The 25535-nt window shown below is 35.4% G+C and overlaps 1 protein-coding gene across 1 annotated transcript in view; it reads right to left on the bottom strand.

Moving 5' to 3' along the window:
- Window positions 1–808: 808 nt before the first annotated feature.
- Window positions 809–25535, bottom strand: part of znf131 (zinc finger protein 131) — a 41606-nt gene continuing 16879 nt past the window's right edge. The window contains exons 4-7 of the mRNA XM_028805527.2: window positions 17368–17512; window positions 13528–14234; window positions 6123–6253; window positions 809–2640 (exon numbers count right to left, since the gene is read on the bottom strand). Coding sequence (XP_028661360.1) covers window positions 2071–2640; window positions 6123–6253; window positions 13528–14234; window positions 17368–17512 — 1553 coding nt within the window. The 3' untranslated portion in view covers window positions 809–2070. The remainder of the gene's footprint in view (window positions 2641–6122; window positions 6254–13527; window positions 14235–17367; window positions 17513–25535) is intronic.

Here is a 25535-nt window from a genome sequence, read left to right as displayed (position 1 = left end):
ACTAAAGGCTGATTAAACTGTGTGATTAGTTGGTTTTGGTATTAAGGAATCATACCAACTTTAGAAAAAAATGCAGCAAATTGTATGCTTAGGTGATCACATACATGTAAAACTTGAGTGCTACAATAATGAACTCCTGACAAGAGTAAAAATTGTGCATAGGATTCTACTGTCATATTAGCGGGACCAGCCTTTACATCTATGACCAATGTAGATTTATGTGATAAGAATTTGCAGACTGCCCTGAAATTACCAGCAACAACAGTGGGCTATTTTAAGGTCTGCATGTGCATTCTATGCACATACCTTGCATCACAGCAGCTTGATACTATAGTCTAAGGGTGTAATATCATTGACTGGCACAAACTACTTGAGGATACAGTTCCCAATGAATCACTGAAACACCAGAGGAACACTATCCATTTAAATAGCAAGTAGTATACATAAAATTGAATCGCATGAGGATGAGAAGTAAGCACATGATAGTCAATGAGTAGATGCCGTTTCAAAAAGACTTAGACATGCATATAACTTGGATTTGCTTAGTGTTACTTTTACTTACTTTGCACTAAAATATTTGTGCACATTCACTTATTTTTAGAAACTACCTTTCCAATTATTAGACTGCAGGTAGAAAGAACCATCTTAAAAGCAACAAATTAAAGACAGGAACCAATTCTGGATAGAGGCCAGTTCAAAGCTTTATGTCTATAATTATTTAAAATCTTCCTTTGCTTGATGCTCAGTATGTCTTTAGGATCTGGGGTACAATACAGAAAAAATACTGACTTTTATTGAGAGCAGGAAGTTATTTCATGTATATTTATTTGGTCACTAGCATCCACTGTAAACTATGAATATACAAAAATGAATAGTTGCTATGTAAATATGAATGGTTACTTGGATTTATGCTTACATTTCTATCAGATTACAAAAAATCATAAGCATAATAAATAAAAACCTTGCTGCTTCAAAATAAAAATGAATAAACAGTAAGGGTCAATTAAAAGAATCAATAACTTTGAAATATAGCTGTAACTAATGACATTTAAACTGCATCCCTAATGGGCCACACTTATTCCAATTTTCTTTTGGCACCAAAAGGAACCAAGCACTTAGCTGAATTCAGGTCTTTAAAATGTATGTAAGACCACCATAATATTACATATACCTAAAGTATCTTAGGATTCTTTATCTGTGGAAGACAGGAAAAAGACATGTACAAAGACCACTAAGCAGTTAAGAGTGACTTTCAAGTATGTAATCTTAATATTCTTGGGATATCACATAGAAGACTTAAAGGTTTTTTTTTGACATTGTACCCCCCCCCACTTAAAAAAAAAAAATGTACAGCCAAATAAGATTTTATCATTTTTAAAAAGCATGTACAATATTAATACAATATCTAGTGTTCTTCCAAATTGGAATGATATGGACACATTAGTTATAACAAATAAACATTAGTAATGTTGGTTGAATCATAATCAGTGTGGGACAAATTATTATGTTATTTATACATAGTGCAGCAGAGTACCATCAAATCATTTTACAGAAAAATCCCCATGCTGTCAGCATTGCCTGAAATCTACTTTTTAAATATTTGATAAAGAACTGAACATACAGTATAATTAAGCTTCAGAAGTCTCTTGCACCTTTTAATAGGCAAGCATGACCTGTGTACTGCGTTATGTCTAAAATATACATTTACATTCTTCTTTTAGAAGCATGGTTTTCCCTGGGTAGGGGAAATATATTAACTGGTATGTCTTTTTTACAAAAAAAATACCAGTATTTATGCAAACTACAAAAACATAAAAACAATTACAGTAGCTAATTTCAGAAAATGAGAAGTACAAAGATGACAGGGAGCAAATTAGTAATTCTTTTAAATATGCATGTCTATTTTTCAAATGTACACTCATATTCCTGGGGTTTAGGTTTTCAGTTTTAAATAGGCTAAAACACATTGAGGAGGAAATATTCCCCTCTAATTGAAAAAGCAAAATTCATTATGCTGTCCGCATTATAGGAGGTCAGAGTTCTTCACATACTACTTTCTCAGTATGTTGCTTATACTTCTTCCTCTTGTATTACTTCAGTCTCTTCCACATGAATTTCCACTTGTTCATGTTCCATTTCAACCTCTTGCACAGTATGTTCTAAATAGTGTGGTACAGTACTATCTGAGACTTGTTCTGAACCAATTTCTATGTGCTCTTCCACCTGTGCTTCTGTAGTCTGTCCATCTGTTACCTCACGGCCTTCAGCCTCTGCTGACTTTTCTTCATTATTCTGAATATGCTGATCTTTACTCTGCTCTACTTCAACAGGATCTACATGCACCTGAACAGCTTCAACCACTTGAGATGGATCAATATGAACTTCCTCCACAGTCAAATGTTCTACACGGACATCCTCCAACAGTGCCTCTGCTGTTTCATCTGTTGTGACATGATCTTGAAGTATTACCTCAGTCAAAACTCTTTCATGAATATTGTGACAGTCTCGAAGATGTGTGCGCATGTCAGATGGTTGAGTAAACCAAAGATCACAAATAGTACAATGATTAGGTTTTTCCCCAGTATGTATTACCAGATGGTCCTTGAATTGTTCCCAGCTGTTAAACACACTGCTGCATACCTGTAAGAATGAAAAGGATATGTTTATTAAAAAGAAAAAAACGAAACGAACATATAGTATAGTTGCAAAATGTAATTAATTTTCTTAAACAAGCTAGCACCAAGGCTCTTGTATGTATCCAATTCCAAAAAAATGGATGAGGTAGTCTGATATGTTCATTAAAGCTGTGTTTAAAATAAATAATATGTATGCACAAGTAGTCTATTGTTATGCAATGTTCAAAGAAAGATCACTATTAACTATTCTGATGAATCAAGGAATACAAGTTTGTTAGACTGACTGAACACTTCACACAAACTCAAATACAGATGCTATAAAAGCAAATATTGAAAGATGTAAGGGACTGTGGTCAAACAGAGCCTCAGGTATAGCAGAATTTCTCACTTTCAAAATGCTGAAGAGATGACTATTTTTTCTTAGAACCATATGGAGACAGGTCCTTGCAGATAGGGATTTAAGCATAACTACCTGAAAACCTCTGATGAAGTATCTCATTAATCTTATACAGATTTTACAGTTCCTAACAAATTAGCACCAACAGTCTAAAGTAAAAGAAAGACAAGGGTAGTAGACTGATTGTACAGCCTAAAAAAACGTTAAAAGAATTAGAATTTGGGTGATTGCTGGATCACTCTAATGCGGATCCCCAAGTATTCCAGTAATATATCTTTATGACAGCTCCAAAATGAATATAAAGTATACTCCACTCCGCTATGTAATGTCATGAGTGAATATGTTTATATACACTTTAATAACCCGGTTTTTCACAGACACACAGCTTCAGAAATGCCATGAACACCCTTATTCCAGTTAAAGAAACCTTGATACTGGTCTCTGAGAAACTGGGTTAACACTCATAGATTTTTCTGCGAAAAACCCAGTTATTTGGCCATGTAACCCCTTAACTAGGATACAGTTAAGGATTCATAGTCTGTGCATGTCTGTTGCAGTCTGTTAGCTTGCACATGTATTAGTTTCAGCAGCCACGGGTCTAAAACAGTGGAAGCATCCACAAAGATAAATTTCCTGAGACAAATGCATGGCTGATCGCATCATTCCTTCTCCTAGTTAAATAATCTGTCTCAGTATTTCACAAATTGCTACATTTATGCTGATAATATGAATGTACAGTAATAACCTCAGCAACACAATCTCGGGAGCAGTGTTAGGGGTAATGAATTAAAAGTAACGTGCGTTACACAGTCCGATTACATTTTAATGTAACAAGTAATCTAATGCAATACTTACTTTACTGAAGTAAAACTACTTGCGGTATTATTGTCCCAGCAGCACTGGGGCATAAGGCAAGAAGCCAATGTATCACTATGCTGCTCCTTTGCAGGGCTCAATTGCATAGCCAAGCAGTAAAGAGTGTGCTGCGTGCAATCTGATAACAGAAACATTATTAATAATAATAATAAAGACTCAGATTAGTTTTAATCCAGCTACTTGAAACAGTGTTATTGGATGGCATAGCGGCCAGTGTTCACACCGGAAATGTTTGGGGGAATCAGGTCAAGGATGTAAAAATGTGATAGATATTATTTACTTCATAGTGCATGAAGGACAATAAAAACACAAGAAAATGAACATATTTGGCTGTTTTTCTGGTCAGTTTCATGAAGGTTTATATCGGGGATTAGGATTTAATAACAAATGCTGGCCAGTCAAATGTGCAGTTTTTCATAAAAAAAGAAGAAAAGGTAACACAAAGGTAACGCACTGTATAGCATTACATTTTATAATAAGTAACTATATAACATATTTGGTTACTTTTTTCTAAGTAATGAGTAATGTAACTTAGTTACTTTTAAATGCAATGTTCCCTATACCACTTGTAAGACACTGGCTCCATGCTTGTTTTCAGAATTATGGTGAGTGATAATAATGCTTTAACTCTTTTTTTGTGCAGTTTAATGATGTTGGAGCATTGTGTCAAAGGCCATTCCATAAGTGGACTCAAGCATATAGATGGAGGTTTTTAAGAAACCAGGTTACTCACATTATCCCAATTTTGTATGTGCTTGTAAATACACTTATTGTGAACATTAGACAGTTCTTACCAAGACAAATATTCAAATGGGCAGAGAAAGTTGTGAGGCCTCTCAACTGAAGCCTAATACGACTGGCTGCTCTCTCACTGGATAAGAAAAAAAAATTCCCTAATTACAGTAGCTTTATTAAGTCCCAACTATAGATTTAGCAATAAAAAAAAAAAATCTATAAACATTCATGACCTGTTTGAGAACCACAACATAGTGGAATAGACATGTCAATGGAAATAAATGAGGAAAAGATATGAGAGAAGAATCAACAAAAGGCTCGACTTCTGAGGATATGAAGCTTATCTGTATTGAAGTATTTGCTTGCTTTGACAGCAAAATCCTGAACTAAATGGGCAGCTGGCCAGTTCATCAACCTTTACTATTATATTAGTACAGATTCCTTATATATAGTATATACATGAGACAACAATATAACAGGGGATAACAGGAGAATGTAAAGACTGAAAATTAGTTTTGGTTTTAGATTCACGGTTAATAATTATGAAAACTGTATCTTATAGTAGATCTTACTTCTGTTTTGGGAAAAGCAGAATTCTGGAGAAACTTTCCATTCCTGCATAATATGTGTCATTTGTTAGGTTTGTAGGTGAAGATGTTTGAATCATAAATGGAAATATACAATTTCTAATATATGAAAATGCACACTGCAAAATTTCAGGCTTAACTTCTTCACCTTGGTTTACCATAAATTCACTGAACTTGTCCCTTCCAAGTGTCACAGTAACTGCCTTAATCACTCAACTAAACTATGAATCAAAGCATAAGCTTTCACAAATTCGAAAACCACAGCAGCATTTTTTAAATAAATAAGGACAAGGTTTGAATTTGCTTGGTTATAACAGCCATTCAGTTTACAAAAACAATCTGATCACTGCATGTGCACATAAAGTTGGACGTAGTTTATATATAGGTTTAAAGGAGGGGGGAAAAAAAACCTCCCAAGTGACTACCTTTTGTAAGTAATTATATTTAAAATAATTATATGTATAATTGGTATTTTTTCCCCCATTTTACCTCTAAAATACTGTTTTTTTCTCTTAATTTAAACCTTAATCTCTCAAAAATTATGATTTTATATATATATATACATATATATACATATATATATATATATATATATATATATATATATATATATATATATATATATATATATATACACATACACACACATATACATTCAATGTTATAAGCTGTAGGATGCATTTTAATTTTCAAAAGTAATTATGAAGTTGGGCAAAATTAAATAAATCACATAATTCAGCACTAGTTTTTGGAAGCATGTTTACTTTTTCAAAATTGCCTTCAGCTCAGGCATTATGCAAATAATAACCTTCACCAAAAATACAATCAATACACTCGGCTACAACATCCATTAGGGAAATATTTTTATGATTTAATAAAATGCTTAAATACCTGGCACTCATAGAGCTTCTTTCTTCCTTTCTTAGCACCAGCACCATTCTGACATGCTGCCAAGTGACATTTTAGAGTGCTGTTTCTTGCAAAGCGCTCATGGCAATTGGGACACTCAAATGGCTTTTCCCCTGCAGAAAGAAAGCATCTAAATATATAAAATCACAGATGTCATTTTAAAATAATAATGTTTTTAGTAAAACATCTCAAACACATGACAAGTTATTTTCATGGTTTCATTATAGAAATGTTACAACCATGTCAACTTTTTCACATTTTGTTTTGTCGTCTACAATTAACAAGCAACATTTTAAAATCTCTTAGTTCACAAGAAAAATAAATTTAAACCAAACCGTAAAGTTACTTGATAAAATAAGCTGCTCTCCCATACCTTTAATGACAGGGCTACAGAAGAATGTTAGCAGATTTCTTTAAAAGATATGATGCCTGACAAAACATAGATAACTTATGTTCATGATGGTAGAACTTCATAAAATGATGTTACCTTAAACTACTATGAACCTGAAATGGATGAACTGGTTAGATATAAGGATGGACTTAGCCTCAAATAGTTTACAGGTGTATATTTTAACAAAAAGTATAAGGCCAAAAATATGCTACAGTTACATGAAAATATGTATAAATCCATTTACTGCATAAACCAAGGAATACTAGGTGAAAAGTGAAAATCATCCCTGGTATGGACACCACTACATTACAAGGCACACACAAATCTTAAGCTCACACTGACAAAGCAAAACAACACTTATTAAGTAGAATGTGGCAGAGAGCAATTGAAACAGCAAGAACAGAAATTAGTAAATTTTGCTTAATTTGCATTGGTTTGTGTTAATGATAACATCCTGCTGATCTGAAAAGACCAGGGACCTCATGTATAAAACCTTCTTAACACTCTAAAACATACAAAAGTAATTTCTTATGCAAAAAAATGTGATCGATAAAACCCAAACTTTAAACAGAAATTGGCTTAAAGTTACAGAAGGCTACAACCATCCATAAGTCCAACGTTGACTCTTTTGCTGTTGGCATGATAGTTGACTCCATGCAGCAGGACAATGAAGTGAACTGAAAACATGGTTACACTGCATATTTCAATAAACTGTCAGTGACAATCTGATTAGTCCATCCATCCATCTTTTAAACTTGGTTGTTCTAAATCTGTAACAGAACAGGGATTGAGTGATTTCTGCATAATGGTCTTTATTATGTAGGCTCCAACTCGGCAGACAAAATCAAGACAATTTAAACTGTCTCATAGGTCAGTCAATCATCACGAAAAGTACACAAATACCATGTGTTTTGCATTTTTCTACATATTTTAATTGTGACATAAAAAGCACTTTCTTATGTCAATAAGTTACAAAATATATGCATAGTGTAACATTCCTGTACGACTTACTTAACCTTTCTGAAAGTTGGAGCTTTTTCTGTTATTTAGTTGCTTCATCAAAGAAAACAGACAAGACATTTTTATGTTTATTGTCACAGTGTGACATGTATTAGAGATTTACTCAAGACTGCCACACCCATCTTAGCATAATTGCAGACTGCAGTACCTATGAGTTCAGTCACGCTACCACTGTGTCACTGTATGCCTAATTTATTGATTATCATCTTTACATTAACTGTGGCCTTACAGATTGAGGAACAAAATACCCTTTAAGAATTATTTTAGCAACACAACATATCCATTGATTGAGCTGGGCCCTGCTGGCCATGCCTTCAAATCTGCCAAATGTCAGTAACACCTCAAGTTCACAATAAGTTTCATCTTCTGTGTTCTCCCATGGTTTGAAAGTAAAGACGTGACTCAGGAACAAGGCCTAATTTATATGGTGATTAGATCATGCCATACTTGGTTACTTGCAGAAGGTGACCAGGAGTAGCTAATAGGACGTGCATGAGTGCTTAGTTTTAAGATGATTTGAGATTTATAAAGGATCTTGGCATGGAACCTGGCACACGTACAGTTTAATAAATCTTACTTTTTGGGTGTATGCTATTTTTGCCTATGGTGAGCAAGATTTTAGGATGTAATAATAATAATAATAATAATACATTTATATAACGCCTGTGTTCTTGCTCCTCGTCTGTTCAATGCTTGCAAGGACTGGGTGTTGGACAAGGTCGTGGGGTCCAGTGACTGTGGAGTATCTGTTGGTGAAGAAAGATTTACTGATCTTGATTTTGCCGACGATGCTGTGATCTTTGCGGAGTCAATGGAGGTTCTGAGTGGGGCTCTTGAGAGACTGAGCGAGGAATCAGAGTGTCAGAGCTTGCAAGTGTCCTGGATAAAAACCAAGATCCAGGTCTTTAATGACCTCTTGGGCATAGCCATCAGCATTGTGTGTCTGTGGAGGGAGTGTTGACCTTGTTGAGAGGTTTACTTACCTCGGCAGTTCATGTCTCTGGTGACTCTTTATGTTAGGTAGAATGCTTAGAGGGGGCAGGGCGGTCTCATGGCCTGGAACCCCTGCAGATTTTATTTTTTTCTCCAGCCGTCTGGAGTTTTTTTGGTTTTTCTGTCTTCCTTGGCCATCAGACCTTACTTTTATTCTATGTTAGTGTTCCCTTATTTTAATTCTTTATTTTGTCTTTTTTCCTCTTTCTTCATCATGTAAAAGCACTTTGATTTTTATTTGTATGAAAATGTGCTATATAAATAAATGTTGTTGTTGTCCCTATGAAGTCAGTAGATGGACTGGAAACGCATTAACGGTCATGAGGTTGCTGGAAGGGCTGTGTGGCACTCCGGATATCTTTGCAAAAGGATGAAGGTCCAAGTCTTTAGAGTCCTGTTGCTTCCTGTCTTGCTATATGGTTGTGAGACATGGATGTTATCCGGTGACCTGAAACAAAGACTGAACTCCTTCAGTACTGTGTCTCTTCAGAGAGTCCTTGGGTATCGTTAGTTTGACTTGAGTGTCTAATGAGCAGTTGTTCATGGAGTTCCGAATGAGACACATTACCTGTATTGCGAGCGTCAGTTACAGAACTTACGGCCATGTGGCACAATTTCCTGAGCGTGATCCGGCTCGCAGGATTCTCATTGTTGAGGACCCAAGTGGCTGGACAAGGCCAAGGGGACGCCCACGTAATATCTTCCTGCGGCAGATAGATGGTCATTTCCGGAGGGTGGGACTGGACCGCGTGTCTGTATAAGGGGTTGCCAAACAGGATCCCAAGCTGCTTTGTCATGTGTTGGGTGCAGCAACGCGCTGTACCAGTGCATGCTCCCAAACCTGACCTGACCTGACAGCACATTTCCCATGCTCACCTAAGCAATGTTGAGCCCACAGGACACCCATTATGCTTAAGCAAAAGTTCTGTGGTTCCCCCAGGCCAACTATGAGATTAAATCTTTCCAGTGTATTAAGGAGTTGTGCTCCTTGGGTACTCTCAGAGTTTGTCATCATAGGAGAGTATGTAGATGTATGAAGAGTACACAAAAACTCCTGGAACCGTTATTCAAAAAACATTATTATAAAACTTACAGCAATTACCTTTTAGTCACGGTCAAAATACTCTCTTTGTGATGCAATACACTTGTCCCAGACCTTCTCGAATTCCTGCTAACATTTCCTGTACTCCTCTTTTGTTACTATATCTACAGTCTCTGATGGACTTTACTGGATTTCTTCTAAGGAAACCAATCTTCTTTTCAGTCACAATTTTAATTTCAGGAACTAAATAAGTCATAAGGAATGAGAACTGGCAAAACACAGGGGTCTGGGGTGAAGGGTGGTGATGTGGTGACGCAACAATCACATTTTCTTTGGTCAAAAACTGATAAGTGGCATGGTGCTGTACTGTCATAGTACAAAATACCATTTTTTGTGTGCCACTTTTCTAGATGTTTTTTCCTAATGCTTTCACATAGATGCCTCCGTACTTCAATGTGAAGTCATTTTCTAACATACTTAATCCAAACCCTGGATCCTATCCCAGCTAGCATAGGGCACAAAACAGGAACAAACCCTGGACAAATGATAGCATAGACAGGGCAGCAGCGCATTGCAGACTTCAATGTAAAGTCACTGATTAATGGTCTGTTCATGGGTAACAAACTCTTTATGAACAGGTCCATCAGTGTCTAAAAACTTCATCATTGCCTTTTAAAAATCTGCCATGGTGATTAGGAAGAAAAAAAAAAGTCACTGTCACCTGTGTAACTGTAGAAAAAAATATACATATATGTACTTGGTCAACTCAGCATGATGGCACTCAGTGGAATGATGAACCTGACTGTAGGCATATAATACAGAGTGGTAAATTAGATAACTACGCCCTACTCATGTGCTATTGACTAGCTCCAGGAATTCTTGGGTCCTCCACTTGTACAATGACTGGTAAATCAAAAGCTTTAACACTACATGTGGATTCTGCACAAACTTACTGGTCAGTTTCATTAATCACCTATACCATTGCTGAAAAGTATGAACCCAAAGTACTTTAAGTCCTTGACTCATTCATACTAACTTAATTTTTAACAGTGGAAAATGACTGCAAAAGTGGTAACTCAATAAATTTATTCTTGCATTTGCAGCAGAAATACTCAGTGGAATGGGAGCAATATACTGTATGTAACTATAGGACAAAGGAGCAGGCTGTCTGAAGTAACTAAATGCTATATTAGATGCACAAGACTTTCATGTTAAAATGCCATATTCCATACTTTTCTATAGCCCTCCTTTGTTCTGATATCTTTCCAAAACAGACAACTGCACAGCTGTTTCTGGGTGAGAAGGGGAATTGGAGTTTCTATGGTTAAGAGAAAGTCTTACTTAATAAAAAAAAATGTGATGTTTAGCATTCAAACCAAAGTAAATTTACTTGTTTTTGATGTAGTGTGATTGGGTGCAGGTCTGATGAAGCTCTTCCACATTAGCGTCATCATCAAATTCTTCCAGGAGAACCCTGAATACAATGAGGACTGATTGAGGTCATTTATGTTAGGAAGAATGCCTAGAGCGGGTTGGGCGGTCTCGTGGCCTGGAACCCCTACAGATTTTATTTTTTTCTCCAGCCGTCTGGAGTTTTTTTTTTTTTTTTTTCTGTCCTTCCTGGCCATCAGGCCTTACTTTTATTCTATGTTAATTAGTGTTCCCTAATTTTAATTTTTATTTATTTTGTCTTTTTTCTTTCTTCATCATGTAAAGCACTTTGAGCTACATTGTTTGTATGAAAATGTGCTATATAAATAAATGTTGTTGTTGTTGTTCATGGATTCAACTGCTTGTTTTCATATTAAAGTGACAGGTGTGCCATACTTCAATCAGTATCTCAACCTATTAGCAGGAAACAGTCTAAATGAATGTGGTATGCAAATATTGAATCTTCTCTTAAACTAGCAATCTGAGCTGTCAGTAGATGAGCACATGTGTTTCTCTGCATTCCCCAAAGGATTATACTGCACTGCTAACATTTTTTTTTCTAAACCCTACATCTAGGCACCTTCTCCCCCTTATTGTTAGGTCCGATTGTATTCAAAACAGCAAAAAGATGCGAGGCCTCCAAAAGATACACAAAACCAGGCCAGAGTGTCTACTGGCCTGCCTAATGATAGACCTCAACCCAGGCAGTCAGAACCCAAACTCTACTGACACGCTTCAGCATGTCCAGGACCCAAAAATGGTGAACAGGCTTTTAAAGTTTAAAATACTTTAAATGTCCCAAAACATACCAAAATGCCTCTGAAGGCAAGAGAAAGCCGTCAAACTTTTAGATTTAGAGGAAAGTCCAAAAAAACTTTATAAAAAAGGATTTATTTGAATTTAATCAATAAGGAGCAATAATGGCAAAAGGTTTTCCTAAAAAGGAAATATACAACAAAAAAATCCTAATCTGAAATCCAGTAATTGTAAACCAAACAAAAGTAGCAAAAATTTAAACCCCAGAAAAAAAAAATACTCAAAAACTATGCACTTCTCCAAATACTCACAATAAACCACAACGAACCACTGAAGGATCTATTCCACAACCTATGAACATAAAGACTGAACCCACCTCTTGGGGATTCCAACGACAACACACTAGGAGCATAGGCTAGCATATCACACACAGAAAGTAAATAATAAATAAACAAAATAATAGTAACAAAATGTACATAATTGCAACACATAAAAATAAAACCTTATAAACACAAAGAAGAAAAATACATATAAGCTAGGAACCATAACACAATTAACCCTTTACCCATGTATTTCTGTGAGAAACCGAGTCATCTGACAGCTTCGTTGAGGTTAAAAAGTTCAAACAGTAGTTACAAGTTTGGGAAATAATCAAGTTGCATGCACGTGCTCTTGAAAATACTCATGAAGTTTATTCATTGGATTACACAACCCAAAAAAAAACTATTATCCTATAGTAGAAAAAAAAGTGAAACTATGAGAGGCTGTTAGTCTAACAATGAGGATAAAATATTTGTCTAACTTCATTTTAACGTAAGGGTATGAAAGCGACAGCTAGAAATATTGGCAGCTGGCAAGATATGCGCAGGCAATACAACCACAGTCTGTGGTTAGTCATATCTCAACTTGTGGTGTCAGGCAAGTCTAGAGTGAAACCCAGATGCATTCTTTATAGATGCTGTTTCTGTGATGGTATGCTGTGTTAGTGTTGCACTGTCAGCAGACAACTACATTTTCTTTTAAAGTGAAATACACCTAAACCACTGACACTTTTTGATGTTTTCTGCTGGAACCATTATATATGCTTTGTTTGCTTAACATCATTACCCAATTACTCGAGGAAAATTTTAGTAAAGGGTTTATTTTAATCCAGGTAATCAAGTAATTAGAGTTCTTGCGACACCCCTAGCTATTAAACAGTTATAATCATCATTTTTAATTAGACCCATCACAGTCCTGATTTTCTCACTGCACTACTGAAATAACTTTAATGTCAGAAATTAAGATTATTTTAAAATCATACCAAAATGTGAGAATACTGTCTTTGATACATTTAAATTATTCTACTGAAATGTGCATTCTTTGAAAGTAAGTAAGTGATGGCCTAGCCTGTGCTGACGGCAGTGTCTGAGAAGGAGGTGCACTTTCGGCTTAATAATTTTCTTCGTACCTCAAATGGAGAGGTGTTCCCTAAATCAAAATACTTCTTTAGTTTAGAGAAAAACCTCAAAAGTTAAGCAACTGAACACTCAAGCTGTTCTGGGTAATTAACCTTGTCCGAAACAAAAATTACAACGTATGTAAACCAGAATGCATATGAAATTAAAGAGATTACATTATAAAGTAGTGCTTTGAAAAAAGTATAAACTGTTAACCATTTTGCCCTACTTGTTGGTTAATATCCTAAAAGAAAGTTTAGATTTTTTCTTCACACAAAATATATTAAAAAGAAAAAAAATCAAAACAGTACTCACCTGTGTGCTTCCTGAGATGTTCCTTGAAATGGCCAAAATGGTCAAACTGTTTTTCACAATAAGCACACACATGAACCTTCTTCTGAGGCCGGTGACGACGAGCCTGCTCCACATCAAAATGGTTGCAGGTCACGTGATGTTTGAGAGCGCTTTCACGTGAATATATCTTGCTGCAGTGAGGACAAACATAGGCTTTGTCTGAGTGCAACTTCAAGTGCTGCTTATAGTGGTAATATAGTTTGAAAGATCGATCACATTTGTCACAATGAAACACATTATTGAGTTGGGAGATTTGTACTTCAACAACTTCAATGCTCTCGACTGCTTTTGGGGGACTGACCACATCAGTTTCCTCTTGATTCTCTGAAACAGTTTCTATTTCATCCTTTTTTGCAGCTTGCAAATTCTGTTCCCCTTGCTGATATTTGCTAGTGATATCAGCTAGCAAAGCTAATGCAGAATCATCAGAGTTCCCTTGGGAATTCTCAGCTTCTTTTACTGGCTCTGCTACCTCACCCAAAACTTCAATTCGTTCCTCCACATCAATAGTTCCACCTGATATCTCAACTTCGATCTCTACTGGCTCAGTTTCTACCGAAGGCAAAGTTTCAGTAATCACATTTGATGTTTCAGCAATCTTTCGTTTTTTAGCTTTGCTCTTCTGTATTGGTCCCTTGGTTGTTGAAACTGGGGAACCAGCTTTGATCCTACAAGAAATTAAGGTGAAAAAATGTAACAATGTGTAGATGAAATTTCAGCTATTTTATTTAATAATGCTCTTATCAAATTTAAAACATTTAACGCTGTAGTATTATCATTATTATACGGATGGAAAAACTGAAAATCTAAAGAAAAACCCACACAGATACAGGGAAAACTCCACCCAGACAATGCCTGAAATTACATTAAACATGGTTTGCTTAATTTCAGCACATAGTACTATACAGTAGCCTGAAGAGTATTATTACATAAGAGAAGAAAATTTATAGTGAAAAACTGTTTAAAGTTTAGAGAAAAACCATTGCAGTAGAAATCTGTTGACAGAATGCAATTTAAAAATCTATCAGATAGATATCATAAATTAAGGTGTTCTTACAAAAAGTAAACTAGTTACACTTAAGTTCATAAAGGTATTTTTTTTAAAGATGACATAATTTCTTAAACAAATTAGACAAGGCACTTTTAGATATATATTTATTTTAGAGGGAATGAAGTGGATTTTGAAGCATACGTTATATGAAGCAGGACTAGTTCATTCCAGAAACAGAAAGCAACAGGTAATATTATTAATCCACTGAAGAGACCTGCTACAACAGGGATAACACATTATGTCAGAAAAAAATGGTTTAACAATGCCTGCAAAAGAAATAAACCCAGTGGTTAGTGCTAAAGTTATGTGCATAACATTGAAAAAGGAAATATGCAGACAACATAAATCTAGATGGATCCCAAGGTTTGCAAAATCCAAACAGGTGGGCCCACGCAAAATTCAGATTTAAGCAGTCTTGTGGCACATGAAATTAAATTTTAAAAGTTTTACAAAAAGAGTTCAGAAATATCATATTCAATTATTCTAAAAAATACAATTTATAAAGAAAGTCTTGCAGACCAGGTCAATTCATTACTACCTTTAACCAGTGCACAAAAGTAACTAAAAAGGATATTTTGTTCTCTTAAAATAACTGGTAACCTGAAAAAAATATAGGTCTGTGACTTTAGTTTGACTTAGACTTAGAAAAATACAATAAGGAAAATAATTGTGAAGCCTAAACTTTGTTTAAATAATGTAAAAAAAAAAAAAAATTAAACTTCTTCCTTCATCTTTCGGCTGCTCCTGTTAGGGGTTGCCATAGTGGATCATCTTTTTCCGTATCTTCCTGTCCTCTGCATCTTGCTCTGTTACACCCATCACCTACATGTCCTCTCTCACCACATCCATAAAACGTCTCTTAGGCCTTCCTCTTTTCCTCTTGCCTGGCAGCTCTATCCTTAGCATCCTTTTCCCAATATACCCAGCATCTCTCCTCTGCACATGTCCAAACCAATGCAATCTCGCCTCTCTGAATTTGTCTCCCAACTTTCCAACCTGAGCCGACTCTCTAATGTACTAATTTCTAATCCTGCCCATCCTTGTCACCCCAATGCAAATCTTAGCATCTTTAACTCTGCTACCTCCAGCTCTGTCTCCTGTTTTTTGGTCAGTGGCACCATCTTCAACCCATATAACATAGCTGGTCTCACTACAGTCCTGTAGACCTTCCCTTTCACTCTTGCTGATACCCATGTATCACAAATTACTCCTGACACTTCTCCACCCACTCCACCCTGCCTGCACTCTTTTTTTTCACCTCTGTTCCACAATCCATGTTACTCTGTAAAAAAAAAAACAACAAAAAAAAAAAAACTAAATTTAAAAAAAACTTTTTTCTGCTAACATAACTTCTTCATATACTGTAAATAATGATTAAGGCACAAAGAGGTAGTGCATCATCATATATTTATTTATTAAGAGAATAATCTAAAATACTTGCTGTCTCTTGCCTTACATGTACCTTTCCTCTATATTCTGATGCATCTGAATCTCTGTTCACTGGCGCTCCCTTTCTTGAGTGTGTTCCTGTAAAGCCTGCTTCTCAGACTGTCAAAATTTTTGAGGCACCATTCTAACCTCCGGATCTGTTTTATACTTTCCACTTTTGAAGGCATCTCTCTCAGTGTGTACCTGGCCAATCAGATTTCTCTGAGGGTCTTGTTTTATTATATAGTAAAATTTTTTTTTAATTTTCTGATAATATTAAAGTGTTTTGTTCTTCATTGGCTGTTTTGAGATATGTTGCACTGTGAAAGTATTATGCCAATACTATAGCTATTTGTCCCACAGTTCAAATTATAACTTAGCACTGTCTCCTTGGAATCTGTTAATTCTTCCAGTGGTTGCATAATTTTTCACATCGGTTCTGTCTGTAGGTTAGATTCATCCATCCATCCATTTTCCAACCCGCTGAATCCGAACACAGGGTCACGGGGGTCTGCTGGAGCCAATCCCAGCCAACACAGGGCACAAGGCAGGAAACAATCCTGGGCAGGGTGCCAACCCACCACAGGACACACACAAACACACCCACACACCAAGCACACACTAGGGCCAATTTAGAATCACCAATCCACCTAACCTGCATGTCTTTGGACTGTGGGAGGAAACCGGAGTGCCCGGAGGAAACCCACGCAGACACGGGGAGAACATGCAAACTCCACGCAGGGAGGACCCGGGAAGTGAACCCAGGTCCCCAGATCACCCAACTGCGAGGCAGCAGCGCTACCCACTGCGCCACCGTGCCGCCCGTAGGTTAGATTGATTACTATAAATTAAACAAATAGGTGTAAAGTGCATACTGTGAGTTGGCCCGTTAGAAATATGGATGTATTTTCATGCTCCTTTGTAATCATGTATTCAAATAAGCGGATTCAAAGAATAAAGAATATGAAAGAAAAAAAAAAAGCACCTTCTCATTTCACAACTACTATATAATTGTCTTTTAGCAATATATCAATAATTATTTAAACAAACCACTACATAGAATCTGTTCCAAACATTCAATTGAGGATTACTAAGCTACATCCAGGACTTTGGTGTCACTATTCTTAAACTCCTAGGTAAACCCTAATAAACAGCATCTTGTTTGATCTGTTTTGCAATCCTTATATCAATAAATACAGTAGAACTTTATAATACACTTACATTATGTAGTATACCAGGGAAATTATGTAATATCATATTATAAAATTTACAAATTAAGTAAACTAACTAGTCATAAAATCCATTATGAAACCTTTAAGTACCTGCTTTTAAGTGCTTTAATTGCCTCTTGCATCTGTAAGTACTCTGCGGCTTTCCATACATCATTTATTTCTTCATGACCATTAACTGCAAGTCTAGCTGTGTAGGTGAATTCAATCAAATGACGAAAAGCCATGTTACTTACACCTGTAAAAATACATTTAATGAAGTATGAAATAAATAAAATGTTATATTTTAAAAAGCAGCAAGTAAATGATGAAAACATAATTAAAATTTTAAGAAAAGGAAAGAAGAAAAAGGAAAGATCTATTGTTTCAAACTTAAAAATATTCCATAACTGAAAGTCATATTTTAAAAACTAAACAAAATGGACACTCCTTTTTTGCTTGACTTGTATTCAGTTCAACAGAAAATGCATTTTACACTTAAATGGAATTGCAGTCATTAAATACATAAAATAACTTTGACAAAAATACCTAAGTTTTCAACAAGCATTGAAAAATACCAACATTCTCTAACCATAGCTGTTAAGAAAGCACTTAAAAAAAAAAAAACAAAACACACATAATTGGCACACTTCTTAATACAGCTACACTACTCTGTAAAACTCTGTAAGCTCCTCTTAGAGGACATTTACCCATTCTTTGAGTAAGTTACAGATAAAACCAACATTAACCATTTTAAAGATTACTGTGGTAAACTTAGAATAATCCATTATGCTTGAAGTTGGTAAAAACATGCCTGGAAAGGCTCATGATGTTATAAATAATCATCAACAAAGGCACTTGTACCAGTATATGAAGTTATAGTAAAACGCTGAAAGGAACGATCATAGGAGTTCATCTGCATGCCCCAAATATATATCATATAATTATAAAATAAAAAAAAAATAATAAAAAAATCAGCTATTCTAAGGAAAGAAGTGACTGAAATATTTGTCACCTTGTTTTAGAGCAGCTACAGTGGTGTGAAAAACTATTTGCCCCCTTCCTGATTTCTTATTCTTTTGCATGTTTGTCACACAAAATGTTTCTGATCATCAAACACATTTAACCATTAGTCAAATATAACACAAGTAAACACAAAATGCAGTTTGTAAATGATAGTTTTTATTATTTAGGGAGAAAAAAAATCCAAACCTACATGGCCCTGTGTGAAAAAGTAATTGCCCCCTTGTTAAAAAATAACCTAACTGTGGTGTATCACACCTGAGTTCAATTTCCGTAGCCACCCCCAGGCCTGATTACTGCCACACCTGTTTCAATCAAGAAATCACTTAAATAGGAGCTGCCTGACACAGAGAAGTAGATCAAAAGCACCTCAAAAGCTAGACATCATGCCAAGATCCAAAGAAATTCAGGAACAAATGAGAACAAAAGTAATTGAGATCTATCAGTCTGGTAAAGGTTATAAAGCCATTTCTAAAGCTTTGGGACTCCAGTGAACCACAGTGAGAGCCATTATCCACAAATGGCAAAAACATGGAACAGTGGTGAACCTTCCCAGGAGTGGCCGGCTGACTAAAATTACCCCAAGAGTGCAGAGACGACTCATCCGAGAGGTCACAAAAGACCCCAGGACAACGTCTAAAGAACTGCAGGCCTCACTTGCCTCAATTAAGGTCAGTGTTCACGACTCCACCATAAGAAAGAGACTGGGCAAAAACGGCCTGCATGGCAGATTTCCAAGGCGCAAACCACTGTTAAGCAAAAAGAACATTAGGGCTCGTCTCAATTTTGCTAAGAAACATCTCAATGATTGCCAAGACTTTTGGGGAAAATACCTTGTGGACTGATGAGACAAAAGTTGAACTTTTTGGAAGGCAAATGTCCCGTTACATCTGGCGTAAAAGGAACACAGCATTTCAGAAAAAGAACATCATACCAACAGTAAAATATGGTGGTGGTAGTGTGATGGTCTGGGGTTGTTTTGCTGCTTCAGGACCTGGAAGGCTTGCTGTGATAGATGGAACCATGAATTCTACTGTCTACCAAAAAATCCTGAAGGAGAATGTCCGGCCATCTGTTCGTCAACTCAAGCTGAAGCGATCTTGGGTGCTGCAACAGGACAATGACCCAAAACACACCAGCAAATCCACCTCTGAATGGCTGAAGAAAAACAAAATGAAGACTTTGGAGTGGCCTAGTCAAAGTCCTGACCTGAATCCAATTGAGATGCTATGGCATGACCTTAAAAAGGCAGTTCATGCTAGAAAACCCTCAAATAAAGCTGAATTACAACAATTTTGCAAAGATGAGTGGGCCAAAATTCCTCCAGAGCGCTGTAAAAGACTCATTGCAAGTTATCGCAAACGCTTGATTGCAGTTATTGCTGCTAAGGGTGGCCCAACCAGTTATTAGGTTCAGGGGGGCAATTACTTTTTCACACAGGGCCATGTAGGTTTGGATTTTTTTTTCTCCCTAAATAATAAAAACCACCATTTACAAACTGCATTTTGTGTTTACTTGTGTTATATTTGACTAATGGTTAAATGTGTTGATGATCAGAAACATTTTGTGTGACAAACATGCAAAAGAATAAGAAATCAGGAAGGGGGCAAATAGTTTTTCACACCACTGTATGTTTCAGAATTTTACTTTGCTGATATGAAAAGATCATTTCATATTAAGTAAAGGTATTCATTACCACTTTGACACAGTAGTTAACAGAAAACAATCGATTCCTGAATTTTTATTTTTCATCTAAATGTTAAAACAGTAAAAAAAAAAAAAAAAAAAAAACAGCTGACATTACTGTCAGCCTAGGTGAAATCTGAAATTTACTCAACAAAACTCTTATAGATTGTTTAAAAGGAAATGTGAATTGTGACCGCAGGAGAAGTAACATTTGTCACTGTAACTCTAGGATACTATACTATTGTATATTGAATTGATGAGAAATATGGATAATTTTGTCTATCATAGAAAGTTACTTATATTGTCATACTATGCACCAAATTTTTGTGAATAGCTCCACCTTCACCGACTTCTTGTGCCATACAGAACTGAATATAAAATTCAATTACTAACTTAAAAAGCGTTAAATGGCCTTACTCCAGACCATACCAGTAACCTACTCCATCACTATACTCCTATTCACCCACTAAAGTCCACTGATTCCAGCAAACTGGTTGTGCTCCAAACTAACCTGTCCTCCAAGGGTGGCAGAGCATTCAGTTCTATTCTACCCGGACTTTAGAACGACTTCCCTAAATGAACTTAGATCAGTTGACTTAAAAAAACAAAAACTCACTTGCTTGGAAAGGCATTTACTTCCCCTTACATTTTGACAAATCTCCCTGAGTGGAAAGAAACAGTAAAGTGTGATGTATCAACAGATAAAAAACTCCACACAGTTTACAATGGTAGTGGAAAATACACATCTAACTTAAATTTTTTGTGAGCAGATACGGGCGAGTCGATTATATTCCTGTGGGCAGTCAGTGCATTGATAAACTTCTGAGAAAATTCTTGAGAAATAAATTGTATATAAAGTTATTTTACTATTATAATTGATCATCACATCACATACAATCAGAAAATAAAATGACAAGGTGCATACAGCAGTAATGCAGTGGTGTCTTGTTTCTTTTGTTTTAACCAAGTTTTCTAATGAATCATTGCAGTCATTGTCGTGCATATTCATGGCACCTTGTAAAGCCATGTGCACAATTTGATTACTGGTTGCAGTACTGTTTTTTCCTTTCCTTTCTATTTGTATTGACCTTTGTGTATTCAGGTTACAGAGGTGTGCTGCTGCGATGCACTCAGCTTATATTTTGCCTGGTGTGTGTGTGTGTGTGTGTATTGGCATATTTACAGTAAATGCTTGTCTTTGCAGCACCCAGGCCAAAACAGGCTTATCTATGTATCAATTAAGGTAGTAAGATTTTGTTTTTCAATGAAGAGGTCCTGGGGCAGGGTATAATCAAAACTGGACAAATGCCTACATATACAATAGATGTTTATTAAATTTTCTAATTTAACAGTTCAATTATTTCAATGTCTTAGTTTATATTCAACTACTAAGCAAACCTTTTAAGGACTTGTAGGACTGCTAATTCTCTTACATAATAACAACAAAAAAAAAAACTTTTTTTTTTTTTAAGTAAACTGACAACATCTGTAATTTTGGGACTGGCCAGAAGTGTGATGAAACCATGGCAGGAGCAGGACTAGTGCTGGGCGGTATACCGGTTCATACCGAAAACAGTTTTTTATTTTTTTTATGATATGGATTTTTCTTATACCGCAACACCGGTTTAAATTGCTTAAACGACGTTCGGAACATGGCGCAGCGGGAAACTGTTCAAGTGGGGACCTTTTTCACTGCTACACCGCTAAACACAGATTTGTTGCACTAGGGCTCTTTTTCACTGCTACACCACCAAATAGTGGGCGGTAGCATAGGAATGCCGCGCGGTGAAAATGGACAGAGAGCCGAAAAAAAGCAGTCACGTCTGTCGCCTGGAGATGCTTTAGTTTTAAAAGGTCAGATGTGTAAATACTGTTTCTATACTACTGGATAATACTGCAAGCCAAGTTATATTTGTTTTTGTACGTGCTAGTGTATGTTTTGCTTGTATTGATCCTGCGATGTGGTGGCGACTCGTTCAGACTCTGAATGGATGGCATAATTAAACATGTATAACGAAGATATTTTTAAAGTTCTGAACACTCCGTCGGCTAAGTTAATAACTAGTTTTAATTTCACAAAGACGTTTATCTGTGCGGTGATTGCTGCAGGCGCCTGCTCTTAGTGCGGAGGAAGTCAGTTTAAGAAGAGAGTGATTAACGACTGGGTCGGGGAACACTTAACACAAAGTATTTGATGTGCTGCATTAACTTGTGACGGGGTTTGAGAAAATCTAATAAATTAAACATTGATTTTAGGATGAAGTTTAGTTTACAACATTCTACTTTTAATTATAAAATAAACTATGAGAATTAAAGTGGAAATGTTGACTTTAATCTTGACATAGTCAACATGTCGAATTTATTCTCGACATATAGTTTGTTTTTTTCTTCTGTGTCCATATTTTTTTTTCTTCACAATGGCCCTAATGCGCTTCCATAGGGCTATACAACAAACAGCATTATAAATGCAAGTTGCAGTTTTTATTATCTATACATATTAATAAATGGCAAAGCCCTCACTGACTCACTGACTGACTCATCACTAATTCTCGAACTTCCCGTGTAGGTGGAAGGCTGAAATTTGGCAGGCTCATTCCTTACAGCTTACTTACAAAAGTTAGGCAGGTTTCATTTCGAAATTCTACACGTAATGGTCATAACTGGAACAAGTTTTTTGTCCATATACTCTAATGGAGGAGGTGGAGTCACGTATTGCGTCATCACGCCTCCTACGTAATCACGTGAACTAAAAACAAGGAAGAGATTTACAGCACGAGTCAAACGCGGGAACGAAGGTAAGTGACGTTAATTTTTGAGTGTCTTTTAATACTGTGTAAGCATACATATTAACACATGTGCAATTAAACGTGTGCATTTACGGGGTGATTTCTCAGGCTTAAAAGTTCGCCTTTTATCAAACGCGGGAACAAAGGTAAATGACGTTGTTCACTGTCTTTTTAATACTGTGTAACCATACATATTAACACATGTGCAATTAAACGTGTGCATTTACGGGGTGATTTCTCAGGCTTAAAAGCTCGCCTTTTACTAAAAAGGTAAATGCAAAACTATTTTCAATCATTCTATGATCTGCTTCTCACAACTGAAGGCACCGTGGCTGATGTTACGTCATTTGCTGTCCAACCATAAGCGTTACCTGGTAGGTAACCAGCCACTCACTTCACTCCCTTACGGGAATCGAACCTCTGACGTTTTCTTTTGTTCTTAATTAAAATTTAAAAGCAATACTTCACCGCTGCTAAGCCCCTCTAGCGCTGACGTCCGAGGTTCGATTACCGTAAGCAAGTGCAGTGAGTGTGTAATTACATTCACGGCATTCGTAGTCTGATTCACAATCTGATTGTATGGGTGGTTACCTACCAGGTAACGCTTATAGTTGGCCACCAAGTCAGGTCGAAGTGATCACTCGAGTAAAGGCAGCTTCACAAAAAAACAGATCCTTAACAAACTGTTATTAGTATACTTTCCCTCAATTTAAAAAGGTTTTATTTTCTTCTTAATAAAAATTTAAAAGCGGTACTTCGCCGGTGCGAAGCGCGTGGATTTGACCGACTGACACATACAGACATATTCATGAGTGCAGGTACTTCGGAAAGAAAGCACCGTGTAAACCTAAAGTTTAAATTAAGTTCATAGACCTACAAATGGTTGCCATTCATTTGAGGCAAGATTGCTTTTCTTCTGTACAACTATACGTTGCATTCTCAAGAGTGTGCTTGCACGGCTTCGGATATAGATATAAGCTTACATATTTATATATAGACATACATACATATAAAGTACTGCCTTACTTCTCTTTAAGAAAGGAAGATGTAATGATACTTGATTTAAACGATTCCATGTCTTCCTGGGTTTGCTTAGCTTATTGTCAATATCTTTACACGTTTTTTTAAGACTTATTGACTGAAACGGGCTTTCACGAAAAAAGTTAGGGCTTTGCTACAGGATACACCCTCCACAAGTTAAGCAAGTAAAAATAAAATATATATTTCTGTTTTATTTAAACCTTTTAAGTTCGTATGCATAACCCCATTTGGCTGTTTAATTTTTTTTTTTCTTTCTTCAGTAATATTTAATCTCCTTAAAGAAAAAGAACATATCCATTTTACTTTTTTTGTATCTCTTTAGTAATATTTTAGTGTAAAAGGATAACCAGTATTTAAACCTTTTATGTTACTTTATACATTTATTTTACACAATGTTGAAAAATTAATAAGAAAGCTACATATTTTGGCAGCTGCTGCTTTAATTTTCAATGAAATGAAAAAAGCTCTCCAAGAGAAAACGTCAATGAAGAAGAAACAGTTTGCACTATCTAAAAATGAGAAACCCTCATTTATAAAAGTTTGCTGCAGATGACTTAACTGAAAATAAATCAATAGTTCCTATGTGAATAATACATATTTATCTATTTTACTTATGCCTTTATTCCAGCAACTTACAACATCTGAGGTACAATTTGTTACATTACTTTTGTTTTTTGCAGCACAGGCAGGTGAAGTGACTTCCTCAGGGTCACACAGTGGTGTCAGTACCAGGATTTGAACTGACAAGCTCCGGGTTACTGAAATATTACTGAAGAAAGAAAAAAAACGAAAACGGGCAAATAGGGCTATGCATACAGATGTCCATCCATCCATTATCCAACCCGTTATATCCTAAATACAGGAGCCAATAAGTAGATATGTATATATACAGTATATATATATATATATATATATATATATATATATATATATATATATATATATATATATATATATATATATATATATGTGAATGTATGTATGTATGTATATATGTATGTCTATATTTATATATATATATATATATATATGTAGATATGTAAATTTGTATATGTATATGTATATATATATATATATATATATATATATATATATATATATATATATATATATATATGTGTATATGTAGATATGTATATATGTAGATATGTTTTATATATGTATATATGTTTATGTATATATATAGTTACATAACCTCTTTAACACACTACTTCTCCGCTGCGAAGCGTGGGTATTTTGCTATATGTAGATATCTGTATATGTAGATATATATATATATATATATATATATATGTAGATATGTAAATTTGTATATGTATATATATATATATATATATATATATGTATATGTAGATATGTATATATGTAGATATGTATATATATGTATATATGTTTATGTATATATATAGTTACATAACCTCTTTAACACACTACTTCTCCGCTGCGAAGCGTGGGTATTTTGCTATATGTAGATATCTGTATATGTAGATATGTATATATATGTATATGTATATATATATGTTTACATAACCTCTTTAACACAGTACTTCTCCGCTGCGAAGCGCGGGTATTTTGCTATATATATATGACAGCAACACTCATAACAATGACAACACAATTACATATATTATATATATATATATATATATGTACATATGTATGTATATATGTGTCAATCTATCTATGTATGTAATGTATGTATGTCTAGATATATATATGTGTACATATGTATATATATATATGTGT

Source organism: Erpetoichthys calabaricus, chromosome 7 (genome assembly GCF_900747795.2).
Source record: "Erpetoichthys calabaricus chromosome 7, fErpCal1.3, whole genome shotgun sequence".
NCBI lineage: Eukaryota > Metazoa > Chordata > Cladistia > Polypteriformes > Polypteridae > Erpetoichthys > Erpetoichthys calabaricus.
The sequence above is the reverse complement of the archived record's forward strand: the minus strand, read 5'-3'. Positions and strand labels throughout refer to the sequence as shown.